The sequence below is a fragment of the Coturnix japonica genome, chromosome 12 (assembly GCF_001577835.2).
Source record: "Coturnix japonica isolate 7356 chromosome 12, Coturnix japonica 2.1, whole genome shotgun sequence".
Classification (NCBI taxonomy): domain Eukaryota; kingdom Metazoa; phylum Chordata; class Aves; order Galliformes; family Phasianidae; genus Coturnix; species Coturnix japonica.
In genome coordinates, this window is record NC_029527.1 from 13,689,692 (window position 1) to 13,714,362 (window position 24,671).

The following is a 24,671-nucleotide window of genomic DNA, read 5'->3' on the forward strand; positions in this document are numbered from 1 at the left end:
TCATCCCCTAGAACATTACAGCTGAGGCTGAAAACAAACAATTTTGTTGCAAACAACCTGAGCTGTAAGGAACAATATCAAAGCACAGCCCCCACACTTCCAACACAGAACAAATAGCAGGCAGCAAGCACAGCCTGTGTCATTATGCCAAACAAGACATGTAAACCTCCGTTTATTCCTTGTTTGCAGCAGTAAATAGCAGGCTTCGCAGGGGCACAAGGTGCATCGTGGGAATCTCAGATAACAGTAAATTAATTTGGTCGGGCGGAAGGGCAATCACAGGATGCACTGAATTAGCACGTACAGCCTACACCCACAGAGGTTTCTAAGAAGGTGTGACACAGAGGCAAGAACACGTCTCCTGAGGGGATCTCACAAGGAGAAACGAAGGTGAGAGCAGCATCCTGATCCTGCTCAGCCTCCTTGCACTGAACAAAACCAATTCAGAGATTAGGAGTTCCAGGAAATTGCTCGCACTTTGAGAGAGAGATTTATGGGCTTTAATTAACAACATATTTCACTGATATTTGCCACTTATCCAGAATGTTCGCTTTTAAAGAAGCCCTGCTGATGCCATCTCCTGTGCCTCTGTACCTTCTCCAGCAGATTTGCAACACACAAACTGTGGTGTTATGGTGCAACTCTGTTCTCAAAGGCTGCAAAGATGGGGTGAGATAGAAAGATAAAAGAGGTATTTTCTGCCACGAAAAGTCCATTCACAGCAGAACTGGGTGGCTAAAAGGAGTCAGCAGGTAGGTCAGCTCAGCTGATTGCAGACAGGTAACAGCTGAATTCTCCCAAACAAGCACTGGCAAGGTGGATTGGGAAGAAAGAAAACAAGCAACAAACAAGTGGTGTGGAGTGGGAGATACAGTTCTGGCCCATTCTGCATGCTCCTGCACCCAGTTTTAAGCTTTGCTATAAAGACCTGAGTGCTTTGTCATGGATCTGACTAGCACTGAAGCAGGCACATTACAGCTGGAAAAAAACACTAACTCCTTCCATGGTCTTGACATTTAAAGCCCTGCCCTTATCATCCTCAAGCCTGCCAGCAACACGTGCTCAAGGCGTTATCTGCCTGCTTGGGTGGCTTTTCCACAGCTTCTGCTCCCAGCTAGAGCAGAGGACTCCTGCAATACAAGCAACAGAGCCTGGGAGGGGCAGACATTAAAACATTCAGGACCATTCTTCCCATTGATGGCAGTTGTATAACATCACTGTGGCAACTACAGTGCTCGAATACGTGAGAAATATTGGGAAAGCATTAGGCTTATTTTAGCTGTGTTTTAACACTGTTTAGCACCTGCAAGTGAGGAAAAGAACAAGCACCATCTGAGCAGTCATGCTGTACTGCCACACTGGAAGCCTTCCACAGCTATTTCCAAGGCAGTAGGTATGACACCTTGGAGAACATCAAGCTGATAACCAGCTTATGCTTATTTGGTTCTCCTAATCAAAAAGGGACTTTGAAAAACGTTGACAAAGACCTCTGTCTAGCTGAAGCTCCTCTTTTTTACTCAGCCAGATGCAACATAAACCTTCCTGGCCTTGATTGCTGGCTGGAGCACAAGGCCTAGTTGCTGTGCCCAGCTGCTGCTGGTGCCCTGCTGGCATGCAGAGCCAACAGCCATGAAATGTGATTCCTTTACCAAAGGCTTCTGTCACAATCACTGGCTCTTGAAACACTGCCTGTGCCTTCAGAAGCATATTAAGTAACACAGGAGCTGCTTCTGATCACTTCTCAGGAAGATAAACTGATCAAGTGAAAGCCAAAGCAGAGGTGAGGATGAAGGGATTTGATTTGATATTTGCTTCCAAAGGCTTAAATAAACATTTTTTAAAACCTATAGCATGATATTAAAGAGACAAATCCAAATGCTTTTGGCAAAAGCTCCCCCATCTAGGAATGATTTCATATCAGCCAAGCTGTTAAGCAGAGGTTGTCATGGAAACAAGTTATATTCAAATGATATGGCCGGAGATATACTGTATTCAGTGAGTTCTTCATTTGCTGCATGTTGGGAACATGTCAGAACTAAATGATATTGCATAACTTTGTTTTGTTCAAAACAAACTGGCTCGCACCCCCTGCTTTTCTGGCAGGCATGAGCCAGCGCCTGGGACAGCAAACAGACTGAGCACTGCTCTGCAGGACAGGCTTTTCCCTTCTGCCTCCTGGAACCTGCCTTCCACAGTGGTCTTCCTTCAGAGGCACAGACCTACCAAACACATGCACGTGTGGACATCCCACAGCTGTCCATCACCTCTTTGCAAGCACAACCTACTATTTACTTTCTGTCTGTGAATGACGCTGGAGCAAATCTCAGACAGGACTCTGGATACTGAGTTCCTACATCCGCTTCTTTCACTATTAAGAGGTGCAAAAGAAGTGCAGCTGTTACACAGCAGTGTGCAAAGGAAAGTACTTAGGGTGAGCTCCTGAGATGTGAAGTCCTGATTGCCCAATAGAAGCTAACCATTAGGAAAAAGTTAAACAAAAGTAAAACTTCACCCATAAAGTCATTACAGAACTGCATAACTGCACTGTAGAACACAGCACAGAGAGGTGACAGCACAGCACAACCTCTAGTTCCAGGGGCCTGTGAAATCCAATGGGGGTTTGCTCACTCTGGGACAGATGGTACTAAACTTTTCTCAGCTTTCTGTTCCTTACAGTTTATAAAGCAAAACTGTAAGGTGGAATGATATAAAGATGGTAACAGATATTCAAAAGGTTATTTATAAGGAAGAACATATGGGAATATGGGTACCTTAACTGGGAAATGCTGATGCAATCTCCACCAAGGAGCAATCACCAAGAGATGCTGCCTTAGTGGTGGTCAGCCCTTAAATGAGGTCTAGAGGAGGTGGAGACAAGCTCCACCCCTTCTGGGAGAACAGCTCCATTACTCTCACCTGTGCTCCCACAGCTGACCCGACACTTGCCTCAGCTGATTAATCAGAGGTTCAGGCTGTGATTAACAATTTCCCATACAGAGGCACTACACCTATCCTAGGTCCTAAAGAAGCAATGCCTAGTGAAGATGCAATTGTGGGCAGAAATGCAAGAAACCTGTGGACCTCAAATCTGAGCTGAATTATACATTGGACACAACTTCCAAACAGCTTTCCTTTGCTTATCTCCTAGCAAAATATCTCACTTAGATATTGCTTCCCCAAACACAGGGATCTCAAAATAGCATCATTCACCATGCTATTCAATGTGTTATGTTAAATCCAAAGGGATATTATTGGCACCACATCTGGCAATTGCTTTGATGTGGAACACGAGCTTAAATACTGATCTTTTTTTGACAGGCAGCCCAGTATACAGCTGAAGGAAATAATATGGAAGAGTCACATCCTACACGCTGGGCTGTGCTGCAAAGTGAGCCACGGGTGGAAGCTTCATCTTGTATTGATAGAGCAAGAAATGTAAGAATTATAAAATGGAAAAAAGAACACATGAACTCGTTTGTACTGACTTGATGCTCATCTCATGCACATTAGGAGTTCAATACCACTCATAGAGGGTCGCTGAACTTTTGCATTGCTCTCGGGTACGTTGTACCTATTGAAGGCAGTGAAACCAAAGGCCCCTCTGGAAGCGAACCACTAGAGGGAGACTGACTTCATACTGTGACATCGATCCCGCACCTCCAACGCCAGATTCAGATTAAATGTGCTCCATATAGATCGGGTCAAAAACACTTGTGTGTGGCTTCTTCTTAACTAAAAGTGGATGAAACGAATAGGTCAAGTCTGTCCTATTACTGTGAAGTGGGAGAGTGATGTGTAAATGGGATCAGGCAGTCACATATCCTACTGTTTGTAAGAGAGGTGAGACCCAGCCTAAGAAAAAAAAAAGCACACCAAAAAATACCCCAGCCACTGAAAATACTAATAGCTGTATCCTAGCAACGTCACAGATTCCTTGTGGACTTTGTTCTGGAGCCTACAGTCTTATTTCATCAAAATTATTGACTTTCTCAAAGTCTCTAAACGACCATCAAATACCAGTTAGTGCTTAAAAAATACAAACATTTAATTAGTCACATTAATAAGCAAAAAAGAAAAGGAATGTTGGATGCTGGCAATGCCTTTTCATGGAGCTCAGTTTAGCATCAGTCAAAATCTGCACGTTATTTGTTGGTAAAGGAGCCAGGTCCCACCTCGGGGAAGAAAGGGTGCAAATGGGGGCTGGCAGATGGGAGCTGTTCCCCAGGTTGGACTCAGACATTGCTCAACAGAAAGCCATGCAGCTCCCCATGGCTCTTCTAATTGTCATGTTCTTACTGGGAAGGTAAAATGGCATTTACGTGGTATGCAGGGGCTGTGCACTGTGCACAGAACCAAACAAAGGAGAAAAAAATAAAAACAAGCAAAAACCAACTTGCAACAGCAACAAAACCCAACGACAGAGAAATGGGCTGCTCATTATCCATAACAGCTTGCACGATGATCCCAGCAGTCCTGGGGGCATTCTGGCATTTAGCTCAGGGTTTGGGTAGGCTCAGATTTCAGGCACAATTTTCACTCAGCTCCAAAGTACATCACAGCTTTTCTGATAGTTTTTCTCAGTTATTTCAAGCTCAGCTTTAGTAAGTTAACAAGACCTTTTAGCGGAGGGAAAGTGCCATTAAAATAATAAATTCCTTTTCATGAGGCTGCCTTAAAAGCTCAGCTGATAGAACAGTACAACAAAAAATGCTTCTCGTGCTTTACTTGGCCCGCAAAGTTGCTTGAGACTCACGAACACTTCTAAACTGCATAAGCTTTTTATGTGCTATTTCTGTAGCTCAAAACCAACCAAGAGAGTGCCTCTGTTGAAGCAGCAATTTAAGCACAGAAGGGTTAGTTAGCGGCTCTCAGTCCTTGAACACAAATCCAACAATGGCGTGATTTTAATTCCAGATGTGGGGCTCAATTGTTTGCACTGCTTCAGAAGTAGTTTGGGAAGGAGTGGCACTGATATCCAAGCAGCTGTTCTACTTACTTAGGATCATGGCAATGCATTGCTGGATTAGCATCCCACTCCCACCTGGCGCAGGCTTTGCCACACTGAGGACTTAGCACTGAACTGACACACTCTCATCCTGTGAGAGACAGCAGTTTTAGCCACATTGAAAGGCTCTGTAAACAGACACTGAGCTGTGGCAATGGCAGCAACATGGTGGACCAACAGCAGCAAGACCACCTGATGTCAGTGTGGAAAATACTCTGGTCAACAAGCATGTTCAAAAATGTTGGGAAGTACTGTCTATGCAGGACATGCTTACCTCAGCACTTTCAGTAGAGCTGCAATGGGGAGTAAAGAAGGAGAGGAGAGAACCTATACTTTATAACTGCAACTGAAGTCATTATTTTCTATCCCTCATTATAGATTATATTGAAAGACTGTTACTGGTAAACCAACCTTTGAACTGATGCCACCAATGGTACAGGATTCCATTCAAGTACCTCCACCGCCATAGATAAGTCAACAGTTCTCCCTGACAATTAGATTTATCCCCAAGATGCTCAAAGCTAATTAAAAGTTCAGAGATCCATCTAAAGTTATGCTCCCTGTTATACCCTGTTGGGCTAATTTATACCTAGGTAACATATGAAAAGGGAGAAAAAAGCAAAAATGCATCGCATGTACCACCAAGACAAAGGTGTGAAGCACAGCCTGGGCAGATGGCTGTAACCCCATAAGGAAGAGAACAAACAGGAAAATCTGTGCGTGGGGAGATGGCCCTGAGACCTCAGAGCAAGGACATTCTGTAGCTTGCTCAGCACTGCTGTGGGCATGGAGCAGTAGCAGAAAAGCTCAGTGCTGTGGACAGCTTGTGTCTTGCTGGGGCTGTGCCCTGCAGCAGGGGAGTGCTGCTGCAAAAGCTTCAGAAGAGCAGCATGTCCCCGGCCATTCAGCTGCTCAGCAGAGAAGAGGCAGTGAGAGAAGTGAGCAGGAGGCAGCTATTCTTCCCCTCTGCTTTCTTCCCTCTCCATTGAGTGCACTTTAAAGGCCCGCTCCCTTTGCAGGGCGCTCAGAACTTCCAGCAAGTGGCACGCACGGAGGCACTCACAGCCATGATACCTGCGTCTGGTTATTTCCAGTCAAAATAATCTCCTACTCAATTATGGAGAAGAATAGAGGAGCTCAGCCTGACTCACAGTCACATGGGGGAAAAATGAGAGGAGTTGCTGGAGTTCAAAACGTTCCACTGCTGTGGAGGAGGATCAGTGCAGCAGGAAGGAGCGATGCTCTGCAGCAGCGCATCTCTGAGGGATGGAGGAGACCCGAGTCCGCTCCCCGCTGTGCCAAATGCACTCCTCCATTCTTCTCTCCTCCCTCCCCAGGAGAGCACATGGAGTATTGCACAGCCCAGGAGAAGCCCTTGGAAGATGTGAGGGCTGTCAGATGCCGCTCTCCTAATGCACGCAGAGCAATTTTGGGTTCAGCAATGACACTAATGTTCCATCTGCTCTGCTGCCGTTTGTTCATTTGGTGTGCCTGTGCCAACACTTCTGTGAACAAAGCCACATCCAAACCCTTTGTTACTGTCCTGCTGACCATGGAATCACACTCATCCTGATGGCAGCACCCTGTACCTGCCCTGCCCCGACACCTGTGCAATGCCTTCCCAAAGCTGCTTCAAAGCTGCCCTCCCACATTTTGCTGCCATGTAGCACAGCTGTGCCCCGCTTAGAGGGCAAGCATGACTCCTGTACAAAGCATTCGAGGTAGTAGCATACATTTTGCAGACATAGAGCCTCTCACTCTATTTTCATGTTAGCCAGTGCCTGAACATCGCCTTAACGTGTCATTTTATCATCCTGCCATTGTCACCAAGTATTGCTGAGACCTTGTAGCTCCCTACAACTCCCTGAAAGGAGAGTGTAGCAAGGTAGGGATCGGCCTCTGCTCCCCGGTAACAGCTGTAGGACAAGAAGGAATGGCCTCACGTTGCACCAGGGGAGGTTTGGATTGGATGTTGGGAGAAATTTCTTCTCAGAAAGAGCAATAATGCATTGGTACAGACTGCCCAGGGAGGTGGTGTGGTCACTGTCTGTGGAGGTGTTCTAGAACTGTGGAGATGTGGCACTGAAGGACATGGTCAGTGGGGATGGACTCAGGAATCATAGAGATCTTTTCCAACTTCAATAGTTCCATGATTCCTCAATTACTGTACCTGAAAACTTGTCCTTCCCTGGATTACATGTGATGGCAAAATGATTGTGGCTGATTGCTCCCACCTACCCTACTTCCCAGAAGTGTCTCTGCAATGACAGGAGCTTAGATTTTAACCTTCAGGCACATCCTGACATTTCCTGCTTCTCTTAGATCACCCAGGAGATAACACTTTGGTTTCTGCTACAGTGGTGCCAAAGGACACGGGGGATACATGGTGGAGACACTGTGGCTGTCCCTGCACTTCCTTCTGACTAAAGCTATTTCCAAGCTACAGGTGGAAGAAATACGAGCTAGTGGTTTGCTGGCAGCCTGGCACAACAGCCATGAATTATAGCAGTGCTCTGGTGTGCGTGCAGGGAGACACAGAGGAGAGAAGCAGGTGAGCTGCTGCCTTGCTCACAGAGCTCCCATCGCAGGTAAGGTCCCTTTTACCAACCAGTCCTGGGCTGCTGGCAGTGGCCCCAGTGCCCCAGGGATGGAGTCCCCCCATGTCCCACAGACAGCTGCTCCTGGTGCCAAGAGGACACCACGCACCCAGAGCTTTTCACCGCCCGCAGCACCCACGTGGGAAATTGCAGAGAGCACTGAGCAACCCGTGGGCAATCCTCTGTCACAGCACAACTCCAGTGCAAATGAGAAACCTAACTACTGAGAACAGCTCAGATGTGTTGGTAGAAAGCAAAAAGCAGCCTCAATTATCTGCCTTTGTGTGTATGTGTGTGCTTTTAGAATTTCTTTGCTCTCAATAAATACCAGATCCAAATCAGACTCATGGGCGAGGGACATGTTGCCCTCAACCACCCTTTGGGCTGAAGTCTGCTGTGGGCTCCACCAGTGTCCAAACACTGTGGCTGCTCTGGATGTCAGCCCACAGCCCCAGCACAGATTTCTGACACCATTCACAAAGCCCTTCTTGAAGGCTGCTCCACCAGAACCAGCATTTGGGGCCGACGTGGATAATTTAATTGCAATCATTTCTGGAATAACACTGATTTTACTGATGGCTTTTAATCCTTTGAAAAGGATTTTGGATGCGTCCTTCAGGAGAGGCCATGATGGAAACTCAGCAGCAGCACAATAATTGCATTAGCATGTTAGCATGCCTAGGGCCTTGGCCTAAATATCCTTCTTTTCTGCCTGTTTAGGTGCATCAGTCCCCACATGTCAGGGCTCTGACTCGCAGAGGCGGCATTGTCTCGGTGTTCCTACCGAGCTGTCTGTCCATCAGCTGCCAGCAGAGCTGCACCCCCTGAAGCACCCCCTGCCCAGCGGGGACACCCGCAGCAACAGGCGGCATCTTCCCACCGCGCACACACGGGCAGAGCTCCGGCACGGCTGTATTCGGCAGCAGCGAGGTGAACCTCTTCTGAGCGCGGCACGGCGAGGTGAATCCCTGCCGCTCGGATACCCGCACGCTGCGGCTCTCGGCGGGCACGGCCGTGTGTTCGCACCCACCTGTGCCGCGCACGCAGCTCCAGCCATGACTTCAGCCCCCCGCCCCCACCTCCCCGAGGCCGGGCAGCACCGCACGGCCGTGCCCCCCCGTCCCGCACACCGACAGCGGATCAGTCCCACGCCGGGGACGGGCGGCTCCGCTCCGCGCTGCGGCAGCGCAACCTCCGCACGGCTCCGCTGCGCGCAACCCTCGGTCCCGCGCTCCGCAGGGGCCGGGCTGCGCGGGGGGCGGAGGCAGCTGCGGAGAGAGGGAGGGAGGGAAGGAAGGGAGGAAGGAGGGAGGGGGATTTACCCCATTGTCCTCGCCGGGAGCTGGGCAGAGCCGCCGCCGCTGTGCGCAGGCTCGGCCGGCCCCTCGCCCCGTGCGGCGGCGGAGCAGCTCGGCGGTGGTAAGGGGGGGAGGGGGGTCCGCTCCGCGCCTCGCCCCCGGGGCCCCTTCCTTCCTCCATCCCTCCCCTCCATGGGGCGGCGGCGGCGCGGGGCGCGGCCCTAGCGGGGAGGGAGCCGCATGGCCCGCGGGGAGTGCGGCGGCAGCGCCGCTCCTCGCCCGAGCGGCGGCGGTGGAGGTGGCGGAGGGGGGAGAGCGGCGCCGGGGATGGGGGCTTCCGTGCGGAGCGGGTTGGGCGGCGGAAGGCGGCGGTGATGGCGGGGCCCGCGGACCCGGAGCGCTGCCGCGGCGCTGAGCCCCCGGGCCTGCCGCGAGGAGGAGGAGGAGGACGAGGAGGAGGAGGAGGAGGGACCCGATGGCGAATAGCAGCGAGCTGGGGAGCAGCAGCAGCCCGCACCTGCCCAGCGCCGGCGGCCTGCTGAGCGCATCCGGGCTGAAGCTGGCCACGTTGGGGCTGATCCTCTGCGTGAGCCTGGCGGGCAACGTGCTCTTCGCCTGGCTCATCCTCAAGGACCGACACCTGCACCGTGCCCCGTACTACCTGCTGCTGGACCTCTGCTTGGCCGATGGGCTCCGCTCGCTGGCCTGCTTCCCCTTCGTCATGCTGTCGGTGCGCAGCGGGGCCGCCTGGCCCCACGGGCTGCTCAGCTGCAAGGTGCTGGCCTTCCTGGCCGTGCTCTTCTGCTTCCACGCTGCCTTCCTGCTCTTCTGCGTGGGGGTCACCCGCTACATGGCCATCGCCCACCACCGCTTCTATGCCAAGCGCATGACAGGCTGGACTTGTTTGGCCGTGATCTGTATGGTGTGGACTCTCTCTGTAGCCATGGCTTTCCCCCCAGTTTTAGATGTGGGCACCTACAAGTTCATCCGGGAGGAGGAGCAGTGCATCTTCGAGCACCGCTACGTCAAGGCCAACGACACACTGGGCTTCATGCTCATGCTGGCGGCCGTCATCGCCGCCACCCACCTGGTCTACATCAAGCTGCTCTTCTTCATCCATGGCCACCGCAAAATGAAGCCGGCCCAGCTGGTCCCGGCCATCAGCCAGAACTGGACCTTCCACGGGCCGGGGGCCACAGGTCAGGCGGCGGCCAACTGGACGGCTGGCTTTGGCAGGGGACCCACGCCGCCCACTCTGGTGGGCATCAGGCAGGCGACCCACAGCCAGATCAAGAGGCTGCTGGTGCTGGAGGAGTTTAAGATGGAGAAAAGGCTCTGCAAGATGTTCTACATGATCACCTTGCTTTTCTTGCTCCTCTGGTCCCCCTACATTGTGGCCTGCTACCTGCGGGTCTTCATTAAGGCCAGCTCCATCCCCCAGGTGTACCTGACCACCTCTGTCTGGATGACGTTTGCCCAGGCTGGGGTCAACCCCATCCTTTGCTTCATCTTCAACAAGGAGCTCAGGGTCTGCCTCCGAGCCCACTTCCCGTGCTGCCAAAGCATCCAGAGCACCCAGGGCACCATCCTGTGCGATCTCAAGAGCTTTGGGATGTAGGGGGGCTTCCTCAGCCTATAAAAGAAAGATGGATACTATTTTCCATGTTTCTGCATATGATCTCAAGAAAGCGTGACCCGTGGGGGACGTACTGAGCCACCACCTGGCACCCAAACCTTAGGCTGTAAGAAGCTATTTTATTTATTTTTCTATACTTTGCGTATGCTCTCCAGAACATAACAGGTTGCTGTCTATGGAAACAGGTACTTGAGCAGAACACCCCAAACCTTAGGCTGTACGAAGCTGTTTCTCTTTGTGATTATGTGGTTTTTAACAACAAAACAGGGCTCCAAGTTTCTGGTCTTGCTTCTAACGTTTCTAGACATGATTCCAACAGATACGGATTAAGGCCATGACATTTTCCTTTTATTTTATTTTTTTTCCTATTCCTGTCTGTTTTGATAAAGGCTTAACAATTTTACTCATGTAATATTTGATAAAAGCCAAGACAATTTTATACTAAAGTTATTTTTGATGACCTCAAGAGGCGTTGTTTTCTTATCATTTGATTTCAGTGAAGAACAAGAAGAGGACGTTCCTGGTGTGGTTTAGTGGAAGTCGGTTTTTGGTGGGAGCTGTGAGTTCATTCATTCTCAAATGGTTCAAGTATTTGAAGCAGTTACTTATAACTTTTGCCTGACATGCAAACAGTGTAGAACTAATTTCGGTTTTCTCGTTGCACTATTTATTTGGTAATATTTCGGAACTATTTGTGAAATGTGATTTTAAAATACCAACTTTAAAACTAATCAACTATAGCAGTTTTTAAAAACCTAGATTGAAATTCATATTTTACTGCCTTTATAGGAAGTTATCTACAAACCTGGGTAACACTTGTACATTTTGACTGTTTTCTTTAATAAAATCTTGAAAACCTTTACTGTATGTAATTGTCTCAGAATGGCAGCATTCTGCTTTGCTGACAAATAGCTTGTGTATCTGGAAGGTTGTATGTCTTGTGTCTGAGTAGATTGCACAGCCAAGGTTATTATGGACAAGCACAATCCTTACTTGCTGTTAGATCTCAATTTAGGTGTTTTTACCAATAAAAATGACTGATGCTATTTTTAAGGAGACTTAAGTTCATGATGGGCAACAGGTTTATATAGCACAATGGTAGATCAGGTGACTGTGAATCACTTATTTTAGTTGCAGAAGCAATTCCTTAACATGATGGCTTAGGAAATACTGGTCTCAAACTGTATTCTTAATGGGTAACTTAAACTTACTCAGCATGGCACATCCTAACTTGCTTCATTTAGAACAACTTTGGAAGTGCTGCAGCTGGCAGCACGATGGCAGGATCGTGATGTGACTCAGAGGAAGCTGTGCCCGATGCGTTGCTTTCAGGTGCATTGTGCAGCATTTAGCAAACATCAGTCACTGCTGCGCTGCTGCCTGTCGCAATAACAGGAACAAGCTCTGTTTGCATGAAGAAATCAGTACCTGATCTGGAAGCAGATCTGCAGAGAGCAGTCGGAGGCTGTTAGATGTCAGCTGAGCAGTGGCTGTAGTGTGGCTGTCAGGGAGCATGGCTCCTGGGTAGGGTAGAACAAAGCAGGACTATTGCTTCCAAATCTGCTAGTGAAAGTGCATCCAGCTATGGCAGGAATGCTGTCAGAACTTCAGGTCATGGCAGAAGCTGGCTATCAGCACTACTCTTGTTTTCATCCTCAAGTGCCAGATCGTGGCTTAGTAAACCTGGATGAGTAATCAGGTAAAGCTGTTATGAAGAGGAACATGCAACGCATTGATGCTGTTACTAGCAATTGCATTCCAAGAGTCCTTTGTGTGCCTGCTTTACTGTTAGTTATTTTCTATGGGATTCTTAACGTTTAAGAAATCTCTTGTGCAGATGGAAGTATCTCCCTGGGGCCTAGAACTGTGATCTCCAGCTGAAGTCCTGCCTTCTCGTGCAGCCCAATTAGGAAACAGCCAACTTTTCCTCACTTAAGCTATTAAAAGTGTCAGATATTTTGGCATCCCAGCTATAAGTAGCATGCTTATGATTCTATTTAAACCCCAGAGATGGGAGAACTGTTATTTTAAAGCAGCCCTAAAAGCTGCAAGGACCACATTTTTCTCTTCCAGGAAAATTAAGCACGGGTTATATAGTTGGTTGGACATACAGGAGGTGACAAATCACCTTAGGTTGGGTTGGTCTGGTTGCTGCCTGCTGGAGGAACTGCTGCCTTGCTGTCACCATTGATGCCAACCAGACCCATAGCAAAAGTACACAGAGATGTGAAATGGGTATCTCTGCTGTACCTTTTGTTTGCACGGACACCTGTCAAGACTTCTGATGTACTCTTGAGGGCAGAATTGGCACCTCTATAAACGTTAATTTGGTACCTGAGGTCCTTCTAATATCAGGCTGATGACAATCCTGGCTACACCAGCACCAAGGAGAAGGAACTCCAGTAGCTTTAATTCAGGATTTAGATGGGTGTTGAACAATAGAGCTTCATTCCGGAGAAAAGAAAGAAGAAGAGTGAAACTTAAGTATAAAAGTACAGATAAGTGGCAGAAAATGTAGCAGTGCTCAGTGACCAGCACTGCTCTGCAAGTCCAGCCTGGGGCTGAGCATGCCAAGGAAGCGTGCAGGCCAGAGAGGGCTGGAGGAGCACCAGAGGATGAGTATTCCTTCTGGAATCTGAGAACAGATAAGGAAGTTTCATAAAACAAAGAAAAGCCAAGCTGAGTATCTCCAAGGCACAGCATTAACACGTTCTCACTTCGTCCTTCAGTCTGGATATGGGGAAAATGGGTCACAGAGATTAACTGCTTTGGCCATGCTCAGAGAATGGGAGTCAGAGGATGAAACCTGCTCTGAATAACAAAAGTGGAGGAGTAAAGCAAAGAGAATGGGCTGAGCCCTGGGAGCCCTCCCAGGTGCTGGTGGGACTCCTGAGGAGCAGCTGTGAGCTCTGTGCCCTCAGCTGCTCATGGAACACCAGTGCTCTGCCTCAAAGTGCTAATGGATGGAGCTCAGCAGGAGCTGAGTGCAATAATTACCTCCTGTGGCCACACGGGAAGCTATTGCAGCTTGTTGTGCAAGTACTGGGCTCACATGCAAAAACTCAAATGCTTTGAACCCATTCCCATCCCCTCTAACCACAGTGCAAAGGTATGGGGGGCTCAGTGGGCTGTACAGCAGCAGGGCACACGCTTCTCTCACCTACCCGTGCTCAGCCAAGATGCAGATCAAATCCTTTCTGTAACCCATAATAGGACATATGTGATGGTTTCTTTTTCTCTGGGCAGCAGGAGTCAGCATCATGTGAAATGCCATCATCGTCACCCCTGGAGACTCTCCACTGTCTGGCTCAGAGCTCACAGCACGTTTGCTGTTGCATGGCTGTGGTAAAGAGCTGCAGTTGCTGTGGCAGCTGTGCTGCACTGGGAAATCTTATTGCTGCTGGCATCTTCCCTCACTCCCCAGGTATTTAACACATTCCTTGCAAGCATTCCCAGCAGAAATCTTGCTGTGCTGTGTCAGCAGAGGTTTTAGCACAAATTTCTGTATCAGGCCAGCGTGAAAAGTGACACTGATCTGAAATCTCAACAAGTACTGCCTTATGGGCATCTCTGCTTCACAGCACTCAGAGCCTGTGAATACTGCAGGGTGCCTCTGTTGTTCAGCTTTGGAAAGTTTGCTGGGAAAAGAGCTGAAATATTTAACCCTGGCACATTACATTGATGTGTGAAGGTCCCACAATTGGTGGTAGAGGTGAGCAGGGGACATGTAGCCCACGGGCTTTTGCTGTTTGCTCTGACAGCACCAAGTCTGCACCAGGGGAGACAAAACTGCCTCCCAGAACAGCGTGAAGCCAGTTGCCTTGAGGAGAAGGGCAGGAATTTGGCTTATTCCTATAGCAGCAATTCTTCCCTGGGGCTCTACCTGGCTGTGATACAGCTCCACCTCCGGCAGGCTGCTCCACCATATGCTGCAGGACTGCCCCAGGACACGCCGAGCTCAGCTCAGAGCTGGCACTGTCCTTCCCTTCCAAGCAAAGGATGCACAGCGTTGGGCTGGATCTCTGCCACCTGCCCACATGGTTACAAACAGTTACGTTTCTTCTTGCAGTGCTGGCACTTGCTCAGAGTTGCCAGAAATGCACCCAGCAGAGCAGAGGCTCGGGCAGCGATACACACCTACAAGCAGAACATGATGCCAGGTGGCTCAAGGTACTGCATCAACTGCAAAGGAGGGATTCTGTGACATCAGAATATCCCAGAAACCATACAACATAGCTGTATCTCAAACCAAAGTGTTATCATAAACATGGCAAGGGAGCTGTTTTCTAATAGACCTCCCCTACAATCCCCATTTTTAGCACAGCTTCTTTTGTAGTTACTCAAGCGCTGTAAAGGCTACAATTAGCCACTGTGATAGGAACCAGAAAGCATCTCCTGTGCTGTGGTGTTGATACACTCCACAGTATTGTAACATACACAGCAACCACAGCAATGGAGCCATCAATGAGACTCTATCTCTGAAGGACCCCTCCTAAAAGCTGGCATAGAGGAATGCTGGGATGGGGCTGATGGAAGCCCAGTGCCTTCCCATGCTGGTGCCCTCTGATGATGCTACATCACTGGTAGGGCCTCACACAGTCTTCACTCACCCAATAATTGTAGAATTGGCAACTGAGGTCTGAATTTCCAGTGGGCCTTTTACACTGCTCTGTCTTGCCCTAGTGCTGATGCTGAGCATCCCCAAGCCCATTTTCACTTGGCCTGTGTCACCAGCTGCTCCATGCCTTGGTGCTTTATCTGAAAAAAATTGACTAATTACTTTGGCTCACCTTTGTGAAGCCCAAAGCCACTGATGGCCAGAGCAGAGCTTTATCACGGGCAAACAATCACCGACTACAGAAGCTTTCATCACTTAGCTTTAAAGTCAAGCTAAGCCTTTAATGCGAGCTGTTGCATTTCTGTATTTCTATTCATGTTTAATGACCTCAACACTTGCACTGCGCCTTTGATCTCATGAGTCATGCATGGTCTGCATTTATTGGAAGGCCACTTTCTTCAGCATTATGGGTTTTTTTGCTTCTGCTGTGACCAGGTTGATGCCGCAGAGCACTTTGTGTAGGAGGCTTTCAAGTTCAAAGTGAGTCTTGCAAGGACACAGGGAGCTGTGAAGTCCCGGCTAATTTTAGGCACTCATCAGTACTGATAGAGTAGGCAGCAATCAGGTGATCACCCAGTGAAGAGACACCCTTCCTAAAGCTTCATTTACCAGAGTGCCATTAAAAAATGCAGTCCCATGTTTGTGGAAGGATGATTAACCATTGGAACATCCAGTCATCCAGGGAAAGAAGGGTGCTCCATCTGTGAGTGGCACAGCAGGAGCCCATGTGCCCATCCACAGCCAACCCAGCCTGCAGCCACACCATGTGTAGAGCTTTGCCTGAGTGCAAGGGGTGGCAAAAAAAACAGGAGAACTGGTACAAAGCATCACATCCTGTCTGTCTGACAGCAATTCATTCCTTTCTTTCACTGCCTGACAACACCCTTGTTATCACTCCTTGTAAACACCAGTGCAGCTCTCAGAAAATTTAGCAGAGATAGAGCCAAAAGGGCTTTGCCATTAAAAAAAATACCCAAAAGGGGAAAACACAGGCAGGATCAGAAGAGGAGATGAAGTCTGGGTGCTTTCTGACAGTGAGAGAAAGAGGGATGATTTAGTGAAATATTACCTCCCTCCATCAAACTGCTCAATCTGTTCCCATCTGTCACCCAGGAGCTGAAGGAAGCAGTGAGCAGCCCAGTAGCTGGGTGAATCAGTGGAACCCTCCTGCTTGTTCCCCCTCCATGGGCTCCATATACAGCACTACATGGCCAAACCCAGCTGGGCAGAGGACATCTGGTTGCAGAGGAAGGCAGCTGAGCATGCAGTGTACAGTCAGATCAAGGGGGCACTCAAGCCAATGAACTGACACAGCAGCACAAAGCCATGGTGTGGTATCAACTCTGGGCATGAAGGTGTGCCCACTTTGTCCCTGTAAATCCCAAACACTCAGAGGACAACTTTTCCTTACTCTGCATTTACACAACCTCTGTCTGAGAAAAAGTGCTGATGTAAGGCAGCCCCAGGTCACCAAAGGCTCTGTTGCAATGCATAAAAGGTCTGTTTGAGACTTCAGGAAGTTCAGAGGAACCAGAGAGGAGGGTGACAATGCAGCAGCCAGGAAGCTTTGCCATTGAACCAAGAAGGCTCAGGGATCCTGCTGGTAAGGCTTCATCCATGTGTGTGGGGAAGAAAAAGTGAGACAAGAAAATCTCCTCTTTGTGCTAAGAAAGAGCCCTCGAATACCTACATGAAGCACAGCAAAACGTGCTCACATGAGCAAGAGAGGTGAGTAGGGCTTGGTTCTGCTCACCAGGCTGGAAGCCAGCCACCTCTCAATCTGTTGCTGAGAAGTGTTCCAGCTGTGGGTTTACAAAGCCATATTACATTTAAATCAGATTTGATCCCTGCCACGTGTTGTGAGTAAGTGTCAGAAACACAGAGCCCAGCACCATGAGTTGAGTCCCACACAGCACCTCCTGCCCCGGGCTGGTTCTGTGCACACCCAGCCCTCCCTTTGGCAAACTGTAGGTGATTTCCTCTACCTCTGATGTGCATAAAGCTCATCTCCATTCCTGTGCTCACAGCATTGATCAGTAACAGCTGTACCTCCACTGCTTTGGCATTTCATTTCTATCTAATAGAGAGAGGCACATTGATTTTGCTGTTATCAAAATCCCCTTGTATTTGCACAGCCTTTTCTCCTCTCGCAATTTTCTAATTCCTTCTGGAAAACATGTTACACATTGTCAAGATCAAATTCCTGAGACATCTTGTTTAAATCAAGGGACTCTCAGCACCTTCTGTTTCTTTTGAATATCCATCTGTGCAGTAATAACAAATCAGAGCGCTGCCGGAGTGGGAGGGTGTCCACAAGGACCCGGGGCTGCGCTCTGCTCGCTGGGGCTGCACAGCATCAGAGCTCATTGTGCTGACAGCACAGATTAGCAAAGGGCCTCTTTGTTGGGCACATTACAAGATCTCACATGGTGCAGCCACAAAACAACAAGAAGCCCAAGGTTTCCAACCTACCTACATAGTAGCATGAATAAAAATCACAAATACCCCCACTTCACGTACCTTACAGCAGCTCCACACAGGTACAGGCTGCTTTTTCCAGCTCTCCAGCCTACCTGGATGACCCCCAGCCTTGCACTAACTTCAGCTTCTCCTGCACAACCCAGGCCCTGGTTAGGGCAAGCACCTGCTCAGACTCAGTCCCACTGACCAAGCAACCAAGAGAACTTGCTACACACCACCACCTCCTACACCTGAAGTCTTTATAAGGCCTTTAAAAGGGATACTTCCCAGCGGGGGATTATATACAGGAGAGTGCAGATGAGGCCATGCTACAGCTGGGCTTTGTGCTTCCCCCCAGCCCCCAGGCTCACAGGTGCTGCCTGCCCAGCAAAGAACCTCACCTTATCTACCTAATTAGCAAGGAATCAAATTAAGCCAGCAGCTTGTTAGATTTTGCTGTGTCCTTTCCTACAAATGGCTTTATGCTAAGCCAAAATTTGGTGATAAACAGGGAACTTCTCCGAGCTTGGAGTGTTACATTATTATTCTGTAACACGTCTGTCATATCAATATTAATATAACATTAAAAATTAATGCATGTATTTGTATTAATAATTAATAACATTTCTCCAAAATTAATAAAATTGCACTCAGCATTAGCATGGATCTCCTAAGTGGAATGGATGAAGGAAAACCCTACAGCCAGAAGCTGATGCAGACCAGGCCTGCAGTTGCTGCAGGGTCACAGCAGTGGCAGCCAGGAGCAGGGCTGGGCGTTGCTATTGTGTTTCCTTCTGACCATGCACTTTGTGGAGATGAATGGAGTGAGAGGTGGGGACACACACACACATCTAGGCTACTTCTGTGTTCCTTCCTAAAAATGGAAGCCCGGGGAGAACCTAATCAAGTCTTAGATGGTAAAGTGCAACGCTGGCATCAGAACAGGAGCCCTGAGCTTGGGCTGCTCTGAGCCAGAGGTACGATGCTCTCCCTCCAGTCTCTCCAAATCTCTCTTTCTAATGCCAAAGCAGCAGCTCTTGTGGCTGCTTGCTGTTTCCAGACAGCCATGAGACAGGTGCCTGATGAATGCACTGGGACGTGTGTCCTCTCAGCAGTACAGGTGTTTGCTTTAGTGTGAGCACGCTAACTGCTCCATCCCATCACCACCACCAGTAAAGGCTCTGGTTGTTGGAAGATGAACAGCTTCCCTTTCCCAGAGTCAGCATACGTTTGCATGTCTGAGAGCAGAAATGTGTGAACCTCACACAGACTATAAGAATTCCATCTCCAGGGCCACAAGTAAACATGGAGTCGCATGGTACTCCATGGAGAACCCGCCAACTGCATGTCTGACAGGCTGAAGGCTTTGAGGCATATGCAGAGACAAACCTCTCACATGAACTCCTCCAACACTCCCCGTCCTCCACCTCCCAGAACACAGCTTGGTTGTGATAACAGGGATGCGATCACAGATTACACTGAATAAAAACTGAAAACCACAATGACAAAATAATGTTATAATATTAAAATAAATCAAATAATATACTGCCATTATTCTGATACAGAATTTTTACACAGCAAATTCAGTACATATACAAGAAGTCAGGCAGCCCATTACAATAAATGTCAGGGTTCCTTTTTTTTAATATAAACTACATCTTAATACATGGTTTGGGATGATCAGGTAGTTTTACACCAACTCCAGTAACAGCAATGTTTTCTCATCTCAGAGTATTAAAATAGCAGAGTCTTGTAATGCTTTGAGTATTGAAGTGCTTTGGTTCCGTCTGCCACTTTTTAAAAGTGTACTATCTACATCTATTGGTTAAACGTTTAACATGGAGGTGTGCCTAACTTACAGATACAGTTATATTAACCAAGGAGTGAAATGGAAAGGTGGGTTTTTGGTAACTGTGATATGCTTCACTCCATACGATGATTCAAATCTCAGTTCAATTCAAGCATTCCAAAGTGTAAAAACACAGCCAAAGTTTTCCAAAAGTGATAACAATGGTGGCTGGTTTCATTCTGGGGTTAAGCTGGAGCCACACAGACAAACAGGACTGTCCAGCAACAGAGCTCCCGCTCTCTGAAATTGGCACTGAGCAGCAAATCCCACTTCACCCACCCCAAAATGAAAGTCCTTCAGAAAACTTTGGCCACTACAGCACAGTATGGCATCTTCACTGTGATGTTGGTGAGGCAGGGAAGGATGGGAGAGGGGTCCCCAGCGAGTACCTTGCTCATCACAACAACAAACAGAACACAGGCGGCTCCTCCTCACGCCAAGCAGCTCCTGCTAAAAGAAGACGTCTTCTTTCCTGAAGTCTGGCAAACACCTGAACTTGCTGGGTGATGCCCGTGTGCAGGACAGGCTGGGGAGGCAGGGGCAGGTATGGTGCATCCGCCGCCCTGGGAAGGGCACCTGCAATGAGGAATGTGTGTGTCAGCAGGGCACAGCCACAGTGGAGCTGCGGTAGGAGAGCTCAGAGAGCAGTGCCCTACATCCCATGCCACTGGCAGGACATGGCACCATAGGGTCCCCCAGTGTCCCGCTCTCCCTGCCCTGTACACCCCTTCCCACATCCCTGCACCTTACCCCAGCCCAGCCTGGGTCACCAACTGCAGAGCCTGCAGGAATCGCACCTCTCCGCTGTCTGTGTAGCACAGACCCTGCAATCATAGCTCTGCTGCTGGTAGGGCTGACTCATAGCAGCCTCCGGCAGCCTTAGTGATATGTTCTAAACCCTCCATGTTCATAGCTCTGGGTTTATGATGGATGATAGCAGCATAATAACACAGAAACATGGGAGGAATGCAGGCAATGTGTGCAAGGTGCACAATGGCAGTGATGCCACCTATGGACATGCTGCAAAACCTGCCCCATGAAGCAATCTGTTTGCTCATAGCATCAAGCTGACACCATCTAGTTGCTGAGAAGGAAAGCAAAAGGTGGGGAGACAACCACCAGATATCTGAAGGTCCCCTGGAGGTATCCAAAGTGCTGGTGTGGCCATGGAGTCACCATTGGTGGGGACACAAAGCCCTGTCCCACCTGGTCCCAACCAGGACGGAGCTGGAAGCTCCAGAGCCTGAGGGTCTGCTGCCTGTATCCCCACCAGGGGTAAGGATGCTGTTATGTTCTGCACTACATCACAGGGTATATAACCACAAGGGCTATGACCATTTGCAGTTGCAGCCCCACAGCCCAGCCCTACTCACCCGGTGGCTCAGAGGATGGCACTCCTCTCCTATATTGCCCATCGGTGTGCACATCCGAAGGCTGCGGATCCATAGGCTGACAGCACAGCACATCCCTCCTCCGCACTGCTGGTCTCTGTCGCAGGCCTGTGGTTCGAGAAAGTGGAATTGTTTATTCTGTTTGCATAAATACCTTCCACCAATAGCCAGATCCTAAGGGAGCCCAGGGAGATGTGAGGACACAGGGCACCAGACAAATGGAATCCAATCTTCCAGAGAAGCTAAGAATTGAAATTTTCCATGAATTTAAAGACTTCTAGAAACCTATTTCTTCTTGCTTCTTATGGTAATGTCTGATGGTTGAGTGCCTTTCAAGTGCAAGTGCTTGATAGTTCTATTAGCAAACTACAAGTGGAGGTAGATAAAATACAAGTTTGAATAGGGAATCTATGGCTGTTACCTAGAATTACACGTAACTAAAAGAGGTCCCGAATGTATAACAGAAAATGCTTTGTGTGAGTGCCCATACCAAAGAAAATGTGACTGTGGCAGCACACACCCTGCAAAGGGGAAATTAAATTATCAGTCACTTACCCAGTGCATTTTGTGGCCTAGATAAGCACAAACTAAAATACAAACTACTGGGTATATTTCAAAAACCAGAAACCATGAAGTGCAGTTGACATATTAGGGCTTGGAAGCGGGTTCCTGCACACCTTTCTCTTCTTCTTTGTCACCCAGAAGACCATCAGACCCTCAATCATACAGACTCATTGCCAAAGCAGTGAGAAATTCCATTAGTTAAAGGTACTGATGATGCCCCAGCAGTAGGGTCAGGCAGATCGCTGCTCTCATGTCTGGCAGCAGAACTGAGAGCCCAGAGGCAATGCCAAGAGGCAGCTTCTAAAAATGGACTTAAAAACTGGGGAAGGCTGCTCAGCAGGACAGTCATTGAGTCAATACCTACAGGTCTCACCTTGGGATCTACATGATAAACGCCAATAGATTGCACGCTGCTGAGTAAACATTGCACTACTTCAAACAGCAATGCCAGATCAGCGAGTAATTTAGGGAAAAGCTGTTGCAATTACTGTCAGTACGTAGGTAACCCAATGGCCAGCACTTCTCCTCAACACATGTAATGAAGCAAAGAGCTCCGTGCCATGAGCGAGCCCAAACACGCAGTGTATTTACTTAAAAGAATAGTGTGGCCATAAAACTACCAATGCAGCCTTCCAGGTAGGTAATGTTTGCTTTCTTTCTCTTCTCTCTCAAAATAAAATAAAACAATCCCTCTGATGGTGTAATTTTACCCTAAACACAGGACTGGTGGTTTTGGAGTAGCTCTGCCCACAGCAGAGAGTGCAAGGGGTGCAGAACAGTTAGAGGAGAGGCAAGCAGTGCTGAACAATGCTGTGGTTTAGAATTCGCTCTCATACATGCATCTAGCAGAGTTTCTAAGACTCCCCTTCCAAAATGACGAGCTATTAAAGCACGCATCCCCAGGGCTGCTGCTCAGAGCAAGCCACAATGTAAGTTCACCCCGACCCTCCTGCCGTGCTCTGGGCACAGCTCATCCCCCGCAGTGCCCCATTGCACACAGCTTTGTGGAAAACGCAGCCTGAGAAAAAGTCCCTGAAGAAAAGCTGGCTCCAAAGCAAGCGGAAATCAGCACATGAGCTGCCACAAGGTTCCGTTTGAGTCTTAAATTGCAAAGGAAGAGCACTTTGTCTCAGAGGATGTGGATGAGAACACGTATGTCAGCTTCCACCTGAGATTTCCCTATTCGTACGGGAGCCAAAAACCCATCAGAGCAGCTTGAGCAGAAACACGCTGCAATAGTTACCAACGTAACATTTCTAGTACAAATGCTTTTGATTTTTGAACGCTGTGTGTCTTTAATCTATGATTCAGAGCTTCGCAATTATTTAATTTATTCATTACGCTTTAGAGGTGCAGCCACAACCTTAACGACAGGCTCACCGTACAGCGGTCCTCGTTACTCCAAACAGTGCTGCTGAAAAGGAACATTCGTTCCTCAACTACGGGAAGATTCCTTCCCGCTGACACTCCACTCCGTCCCGGGAGCTGCTCTGGAGCCCAGGGGACATCCGCATCCCGCACGGCCCCGCAGCGCCTGGTGCTTCCAGCAGCCATGTGAGCTGCCCAAAAAATGCCAGAGTTGGGTCACCGACCCAAAGCAAACACGAGAAAAATCGTTTTAATTCGGAGTGATGCAACGCTCCGGGTTAAATAACGTCTTTGGGGGAAAAAAAAAAATAAAAAATAAAAAATCAGAAGCAAAGTGAATCTCAAGGCTGAACACACAACAACAGAGGGCTCGCTGGCAATGAGGGAAAAAAGCAGCACGGTCATACTTTAAAATAAATAAATAAATGAAGCAGCGTTTAGCGGTGCCGGCTGTAGCGGTGCCGCCGTGCGGACACACCGAGCCGGGCAGAGCCGGGGGCAGCGGGAGGGACGGAGCCCCCGACCCGCCGGGAGCAGCGCCCCGGGCACAGAGCTCGTGCTGCGCATCCTTCGGCGCAGCGCCCCGCGGGTCCCGCCGCCACCCGGACATCTCTCACCCCGGGGAGCTCCCGAAGTTCTGTGTCGCTCAGCGCAGGGAGACCATCAGTTCCGCTCATCCCCAGCCCCAGGGAGCCCCGCTCGTCTCTCTGTCGCTTACCCACACAAGTCCCAGCGCTTCTCCGGCGCCACACAGCCCCGCGCCCCCCGTCCTGCTATCGGTTATCCCGGAGACCCCCAGCCCGGCACCCTTTCCTCCCGCACAGCCCTGCGCCCGTCGGCGCGTCCCGCGGTGCCGTCCCGGTGCCGTGCGGAGGCGCTCACCCCGGTGATGACGGCTCCGCGCCCCGCGGGCAGCAACGCCAGCAGCAACAGCAGCTCAGCTCCGCGCAGGCTCCGCATGCTGCCGGCCCCCGGCCCCCTGCGCTCCCCGCGGGCGCGGCGCGGTGGAGCCGTCCCGGTGCCGCCCCGGCCGTTATAAAGCTGGGGGCTGCCGTGCCGAGCCGTGAGTCACCCCCGCCCTGGCAGCGCCGCGGGACGCCGTGCGCACCCCTCCGCGGGGCCGGGGAGAGGCGGGGGGGCACCCGCGGTCGGCTGGGGACAGCCCGGGGCACGTCGGGGGGTGTCCCGAGTCCCGCCGGGTGTCAGGCTGCGGCCGAGGGACATCCCTGGAGCTATCGCTCAGTGGGTCCCGGGGGGACGTCCCGCAGAAACAGAGGTCTATCCCAGGGAGCATCCTACTACAAGTAGGGAGCATCGCGTGGCAGATAGATGACATCCCAGGGGGCGTCCTGCGAGATGTAGGGAGAGTCACACGGAAGGTCCAAAGGGACCCTAGAGCAGGTGGGAGACCATGCTGCAGGTCAGGGCACATCTTAGGCTAGCGGCAGGCAGCCCAAAGCGGCTGGTGCCAGTCCGGAGATCTCCCCACTCCAATGCCCGAGTCCTCTCTGCTTTTCCTCTAGGCTCTGTGGTTCTCCAGTCCCCCCCCAGTCCAGCTCTGGAGGAAGAAATGGGAGGAGTGGGGTTGGGGACCCTCGGCACTGCTTCCAGACCCAGCACTGGACTGGGCTGCCGAGGTGTAGGGGTTGATGGTGCTGCCTTTGGGAACCTCCGTCTCCTCTGGAGAGACGACACCAAAGCACAGTGAATGTGCAAACTTTCAGAGAAGCAGAGAAACACGCAGAGCTCCCTTCTGTGCCCCTCACTGTATTTTTGTCTCTGTTTTCTTTTCCCTATTTTTCAACTCTCTATGCTTATTTTCACCTTTCCTCTAACTCCATCTCCATTCCCTTTCTGCCTCCCTGTCCCCACCTCGCCCATCCCT

At 49.7% G+C, this 24,671-nt stretch overlaps 2 protein-coding genes across 2 annotated transcripts; one reads left to right on the plus strand and one right to left on the minus strand.

The window, feature by feature from the left end:
• Positions 1-8,930: 8,930 nt before the first annotated feature.
• On the plus strand, positions 8,931-11,589 carry GPR27 (G protein-coupled receptor 27). Its single transcript, XM_015875454.2, has one exon. It carries the CDS (start codon positions 9,376-9,378, stop codon positions 10,516-10,518), a length of 1,143 nt encoding a protein of 380 aa, XP_015730940.1. The 5' UTR covers positions 8,931-9,375; the 3' UTR covers positions 10,519-11,589.
• A 7,526-nt stretch (positions 11,590-19,115) lies between these two features.
• On the minus strand, positions 19,116-23,803 carry PROK2 (prokineticin 2). Its single transcript, XM_015874837.2, has 3 exons — positions 23,669-23,803; positions 20,837-20,962; positions 19,116-20,039 (listed from the first exon to the last, which is right to left on the minus strand). Exons 1-3 carry the CDS (start codon positions 23,744-23,746, stop codon positions 19,914-19,916), a joined length of 330 nt encoding a protein of 109 aa, XP_015730323.1. The 5' UTR covers positions 23,747-23,803; the 3' UTR covers positions 19,116-19,913.
• Between the last annotated feature and the right edge of the window lie 868 nt (positions 23,804-24,671).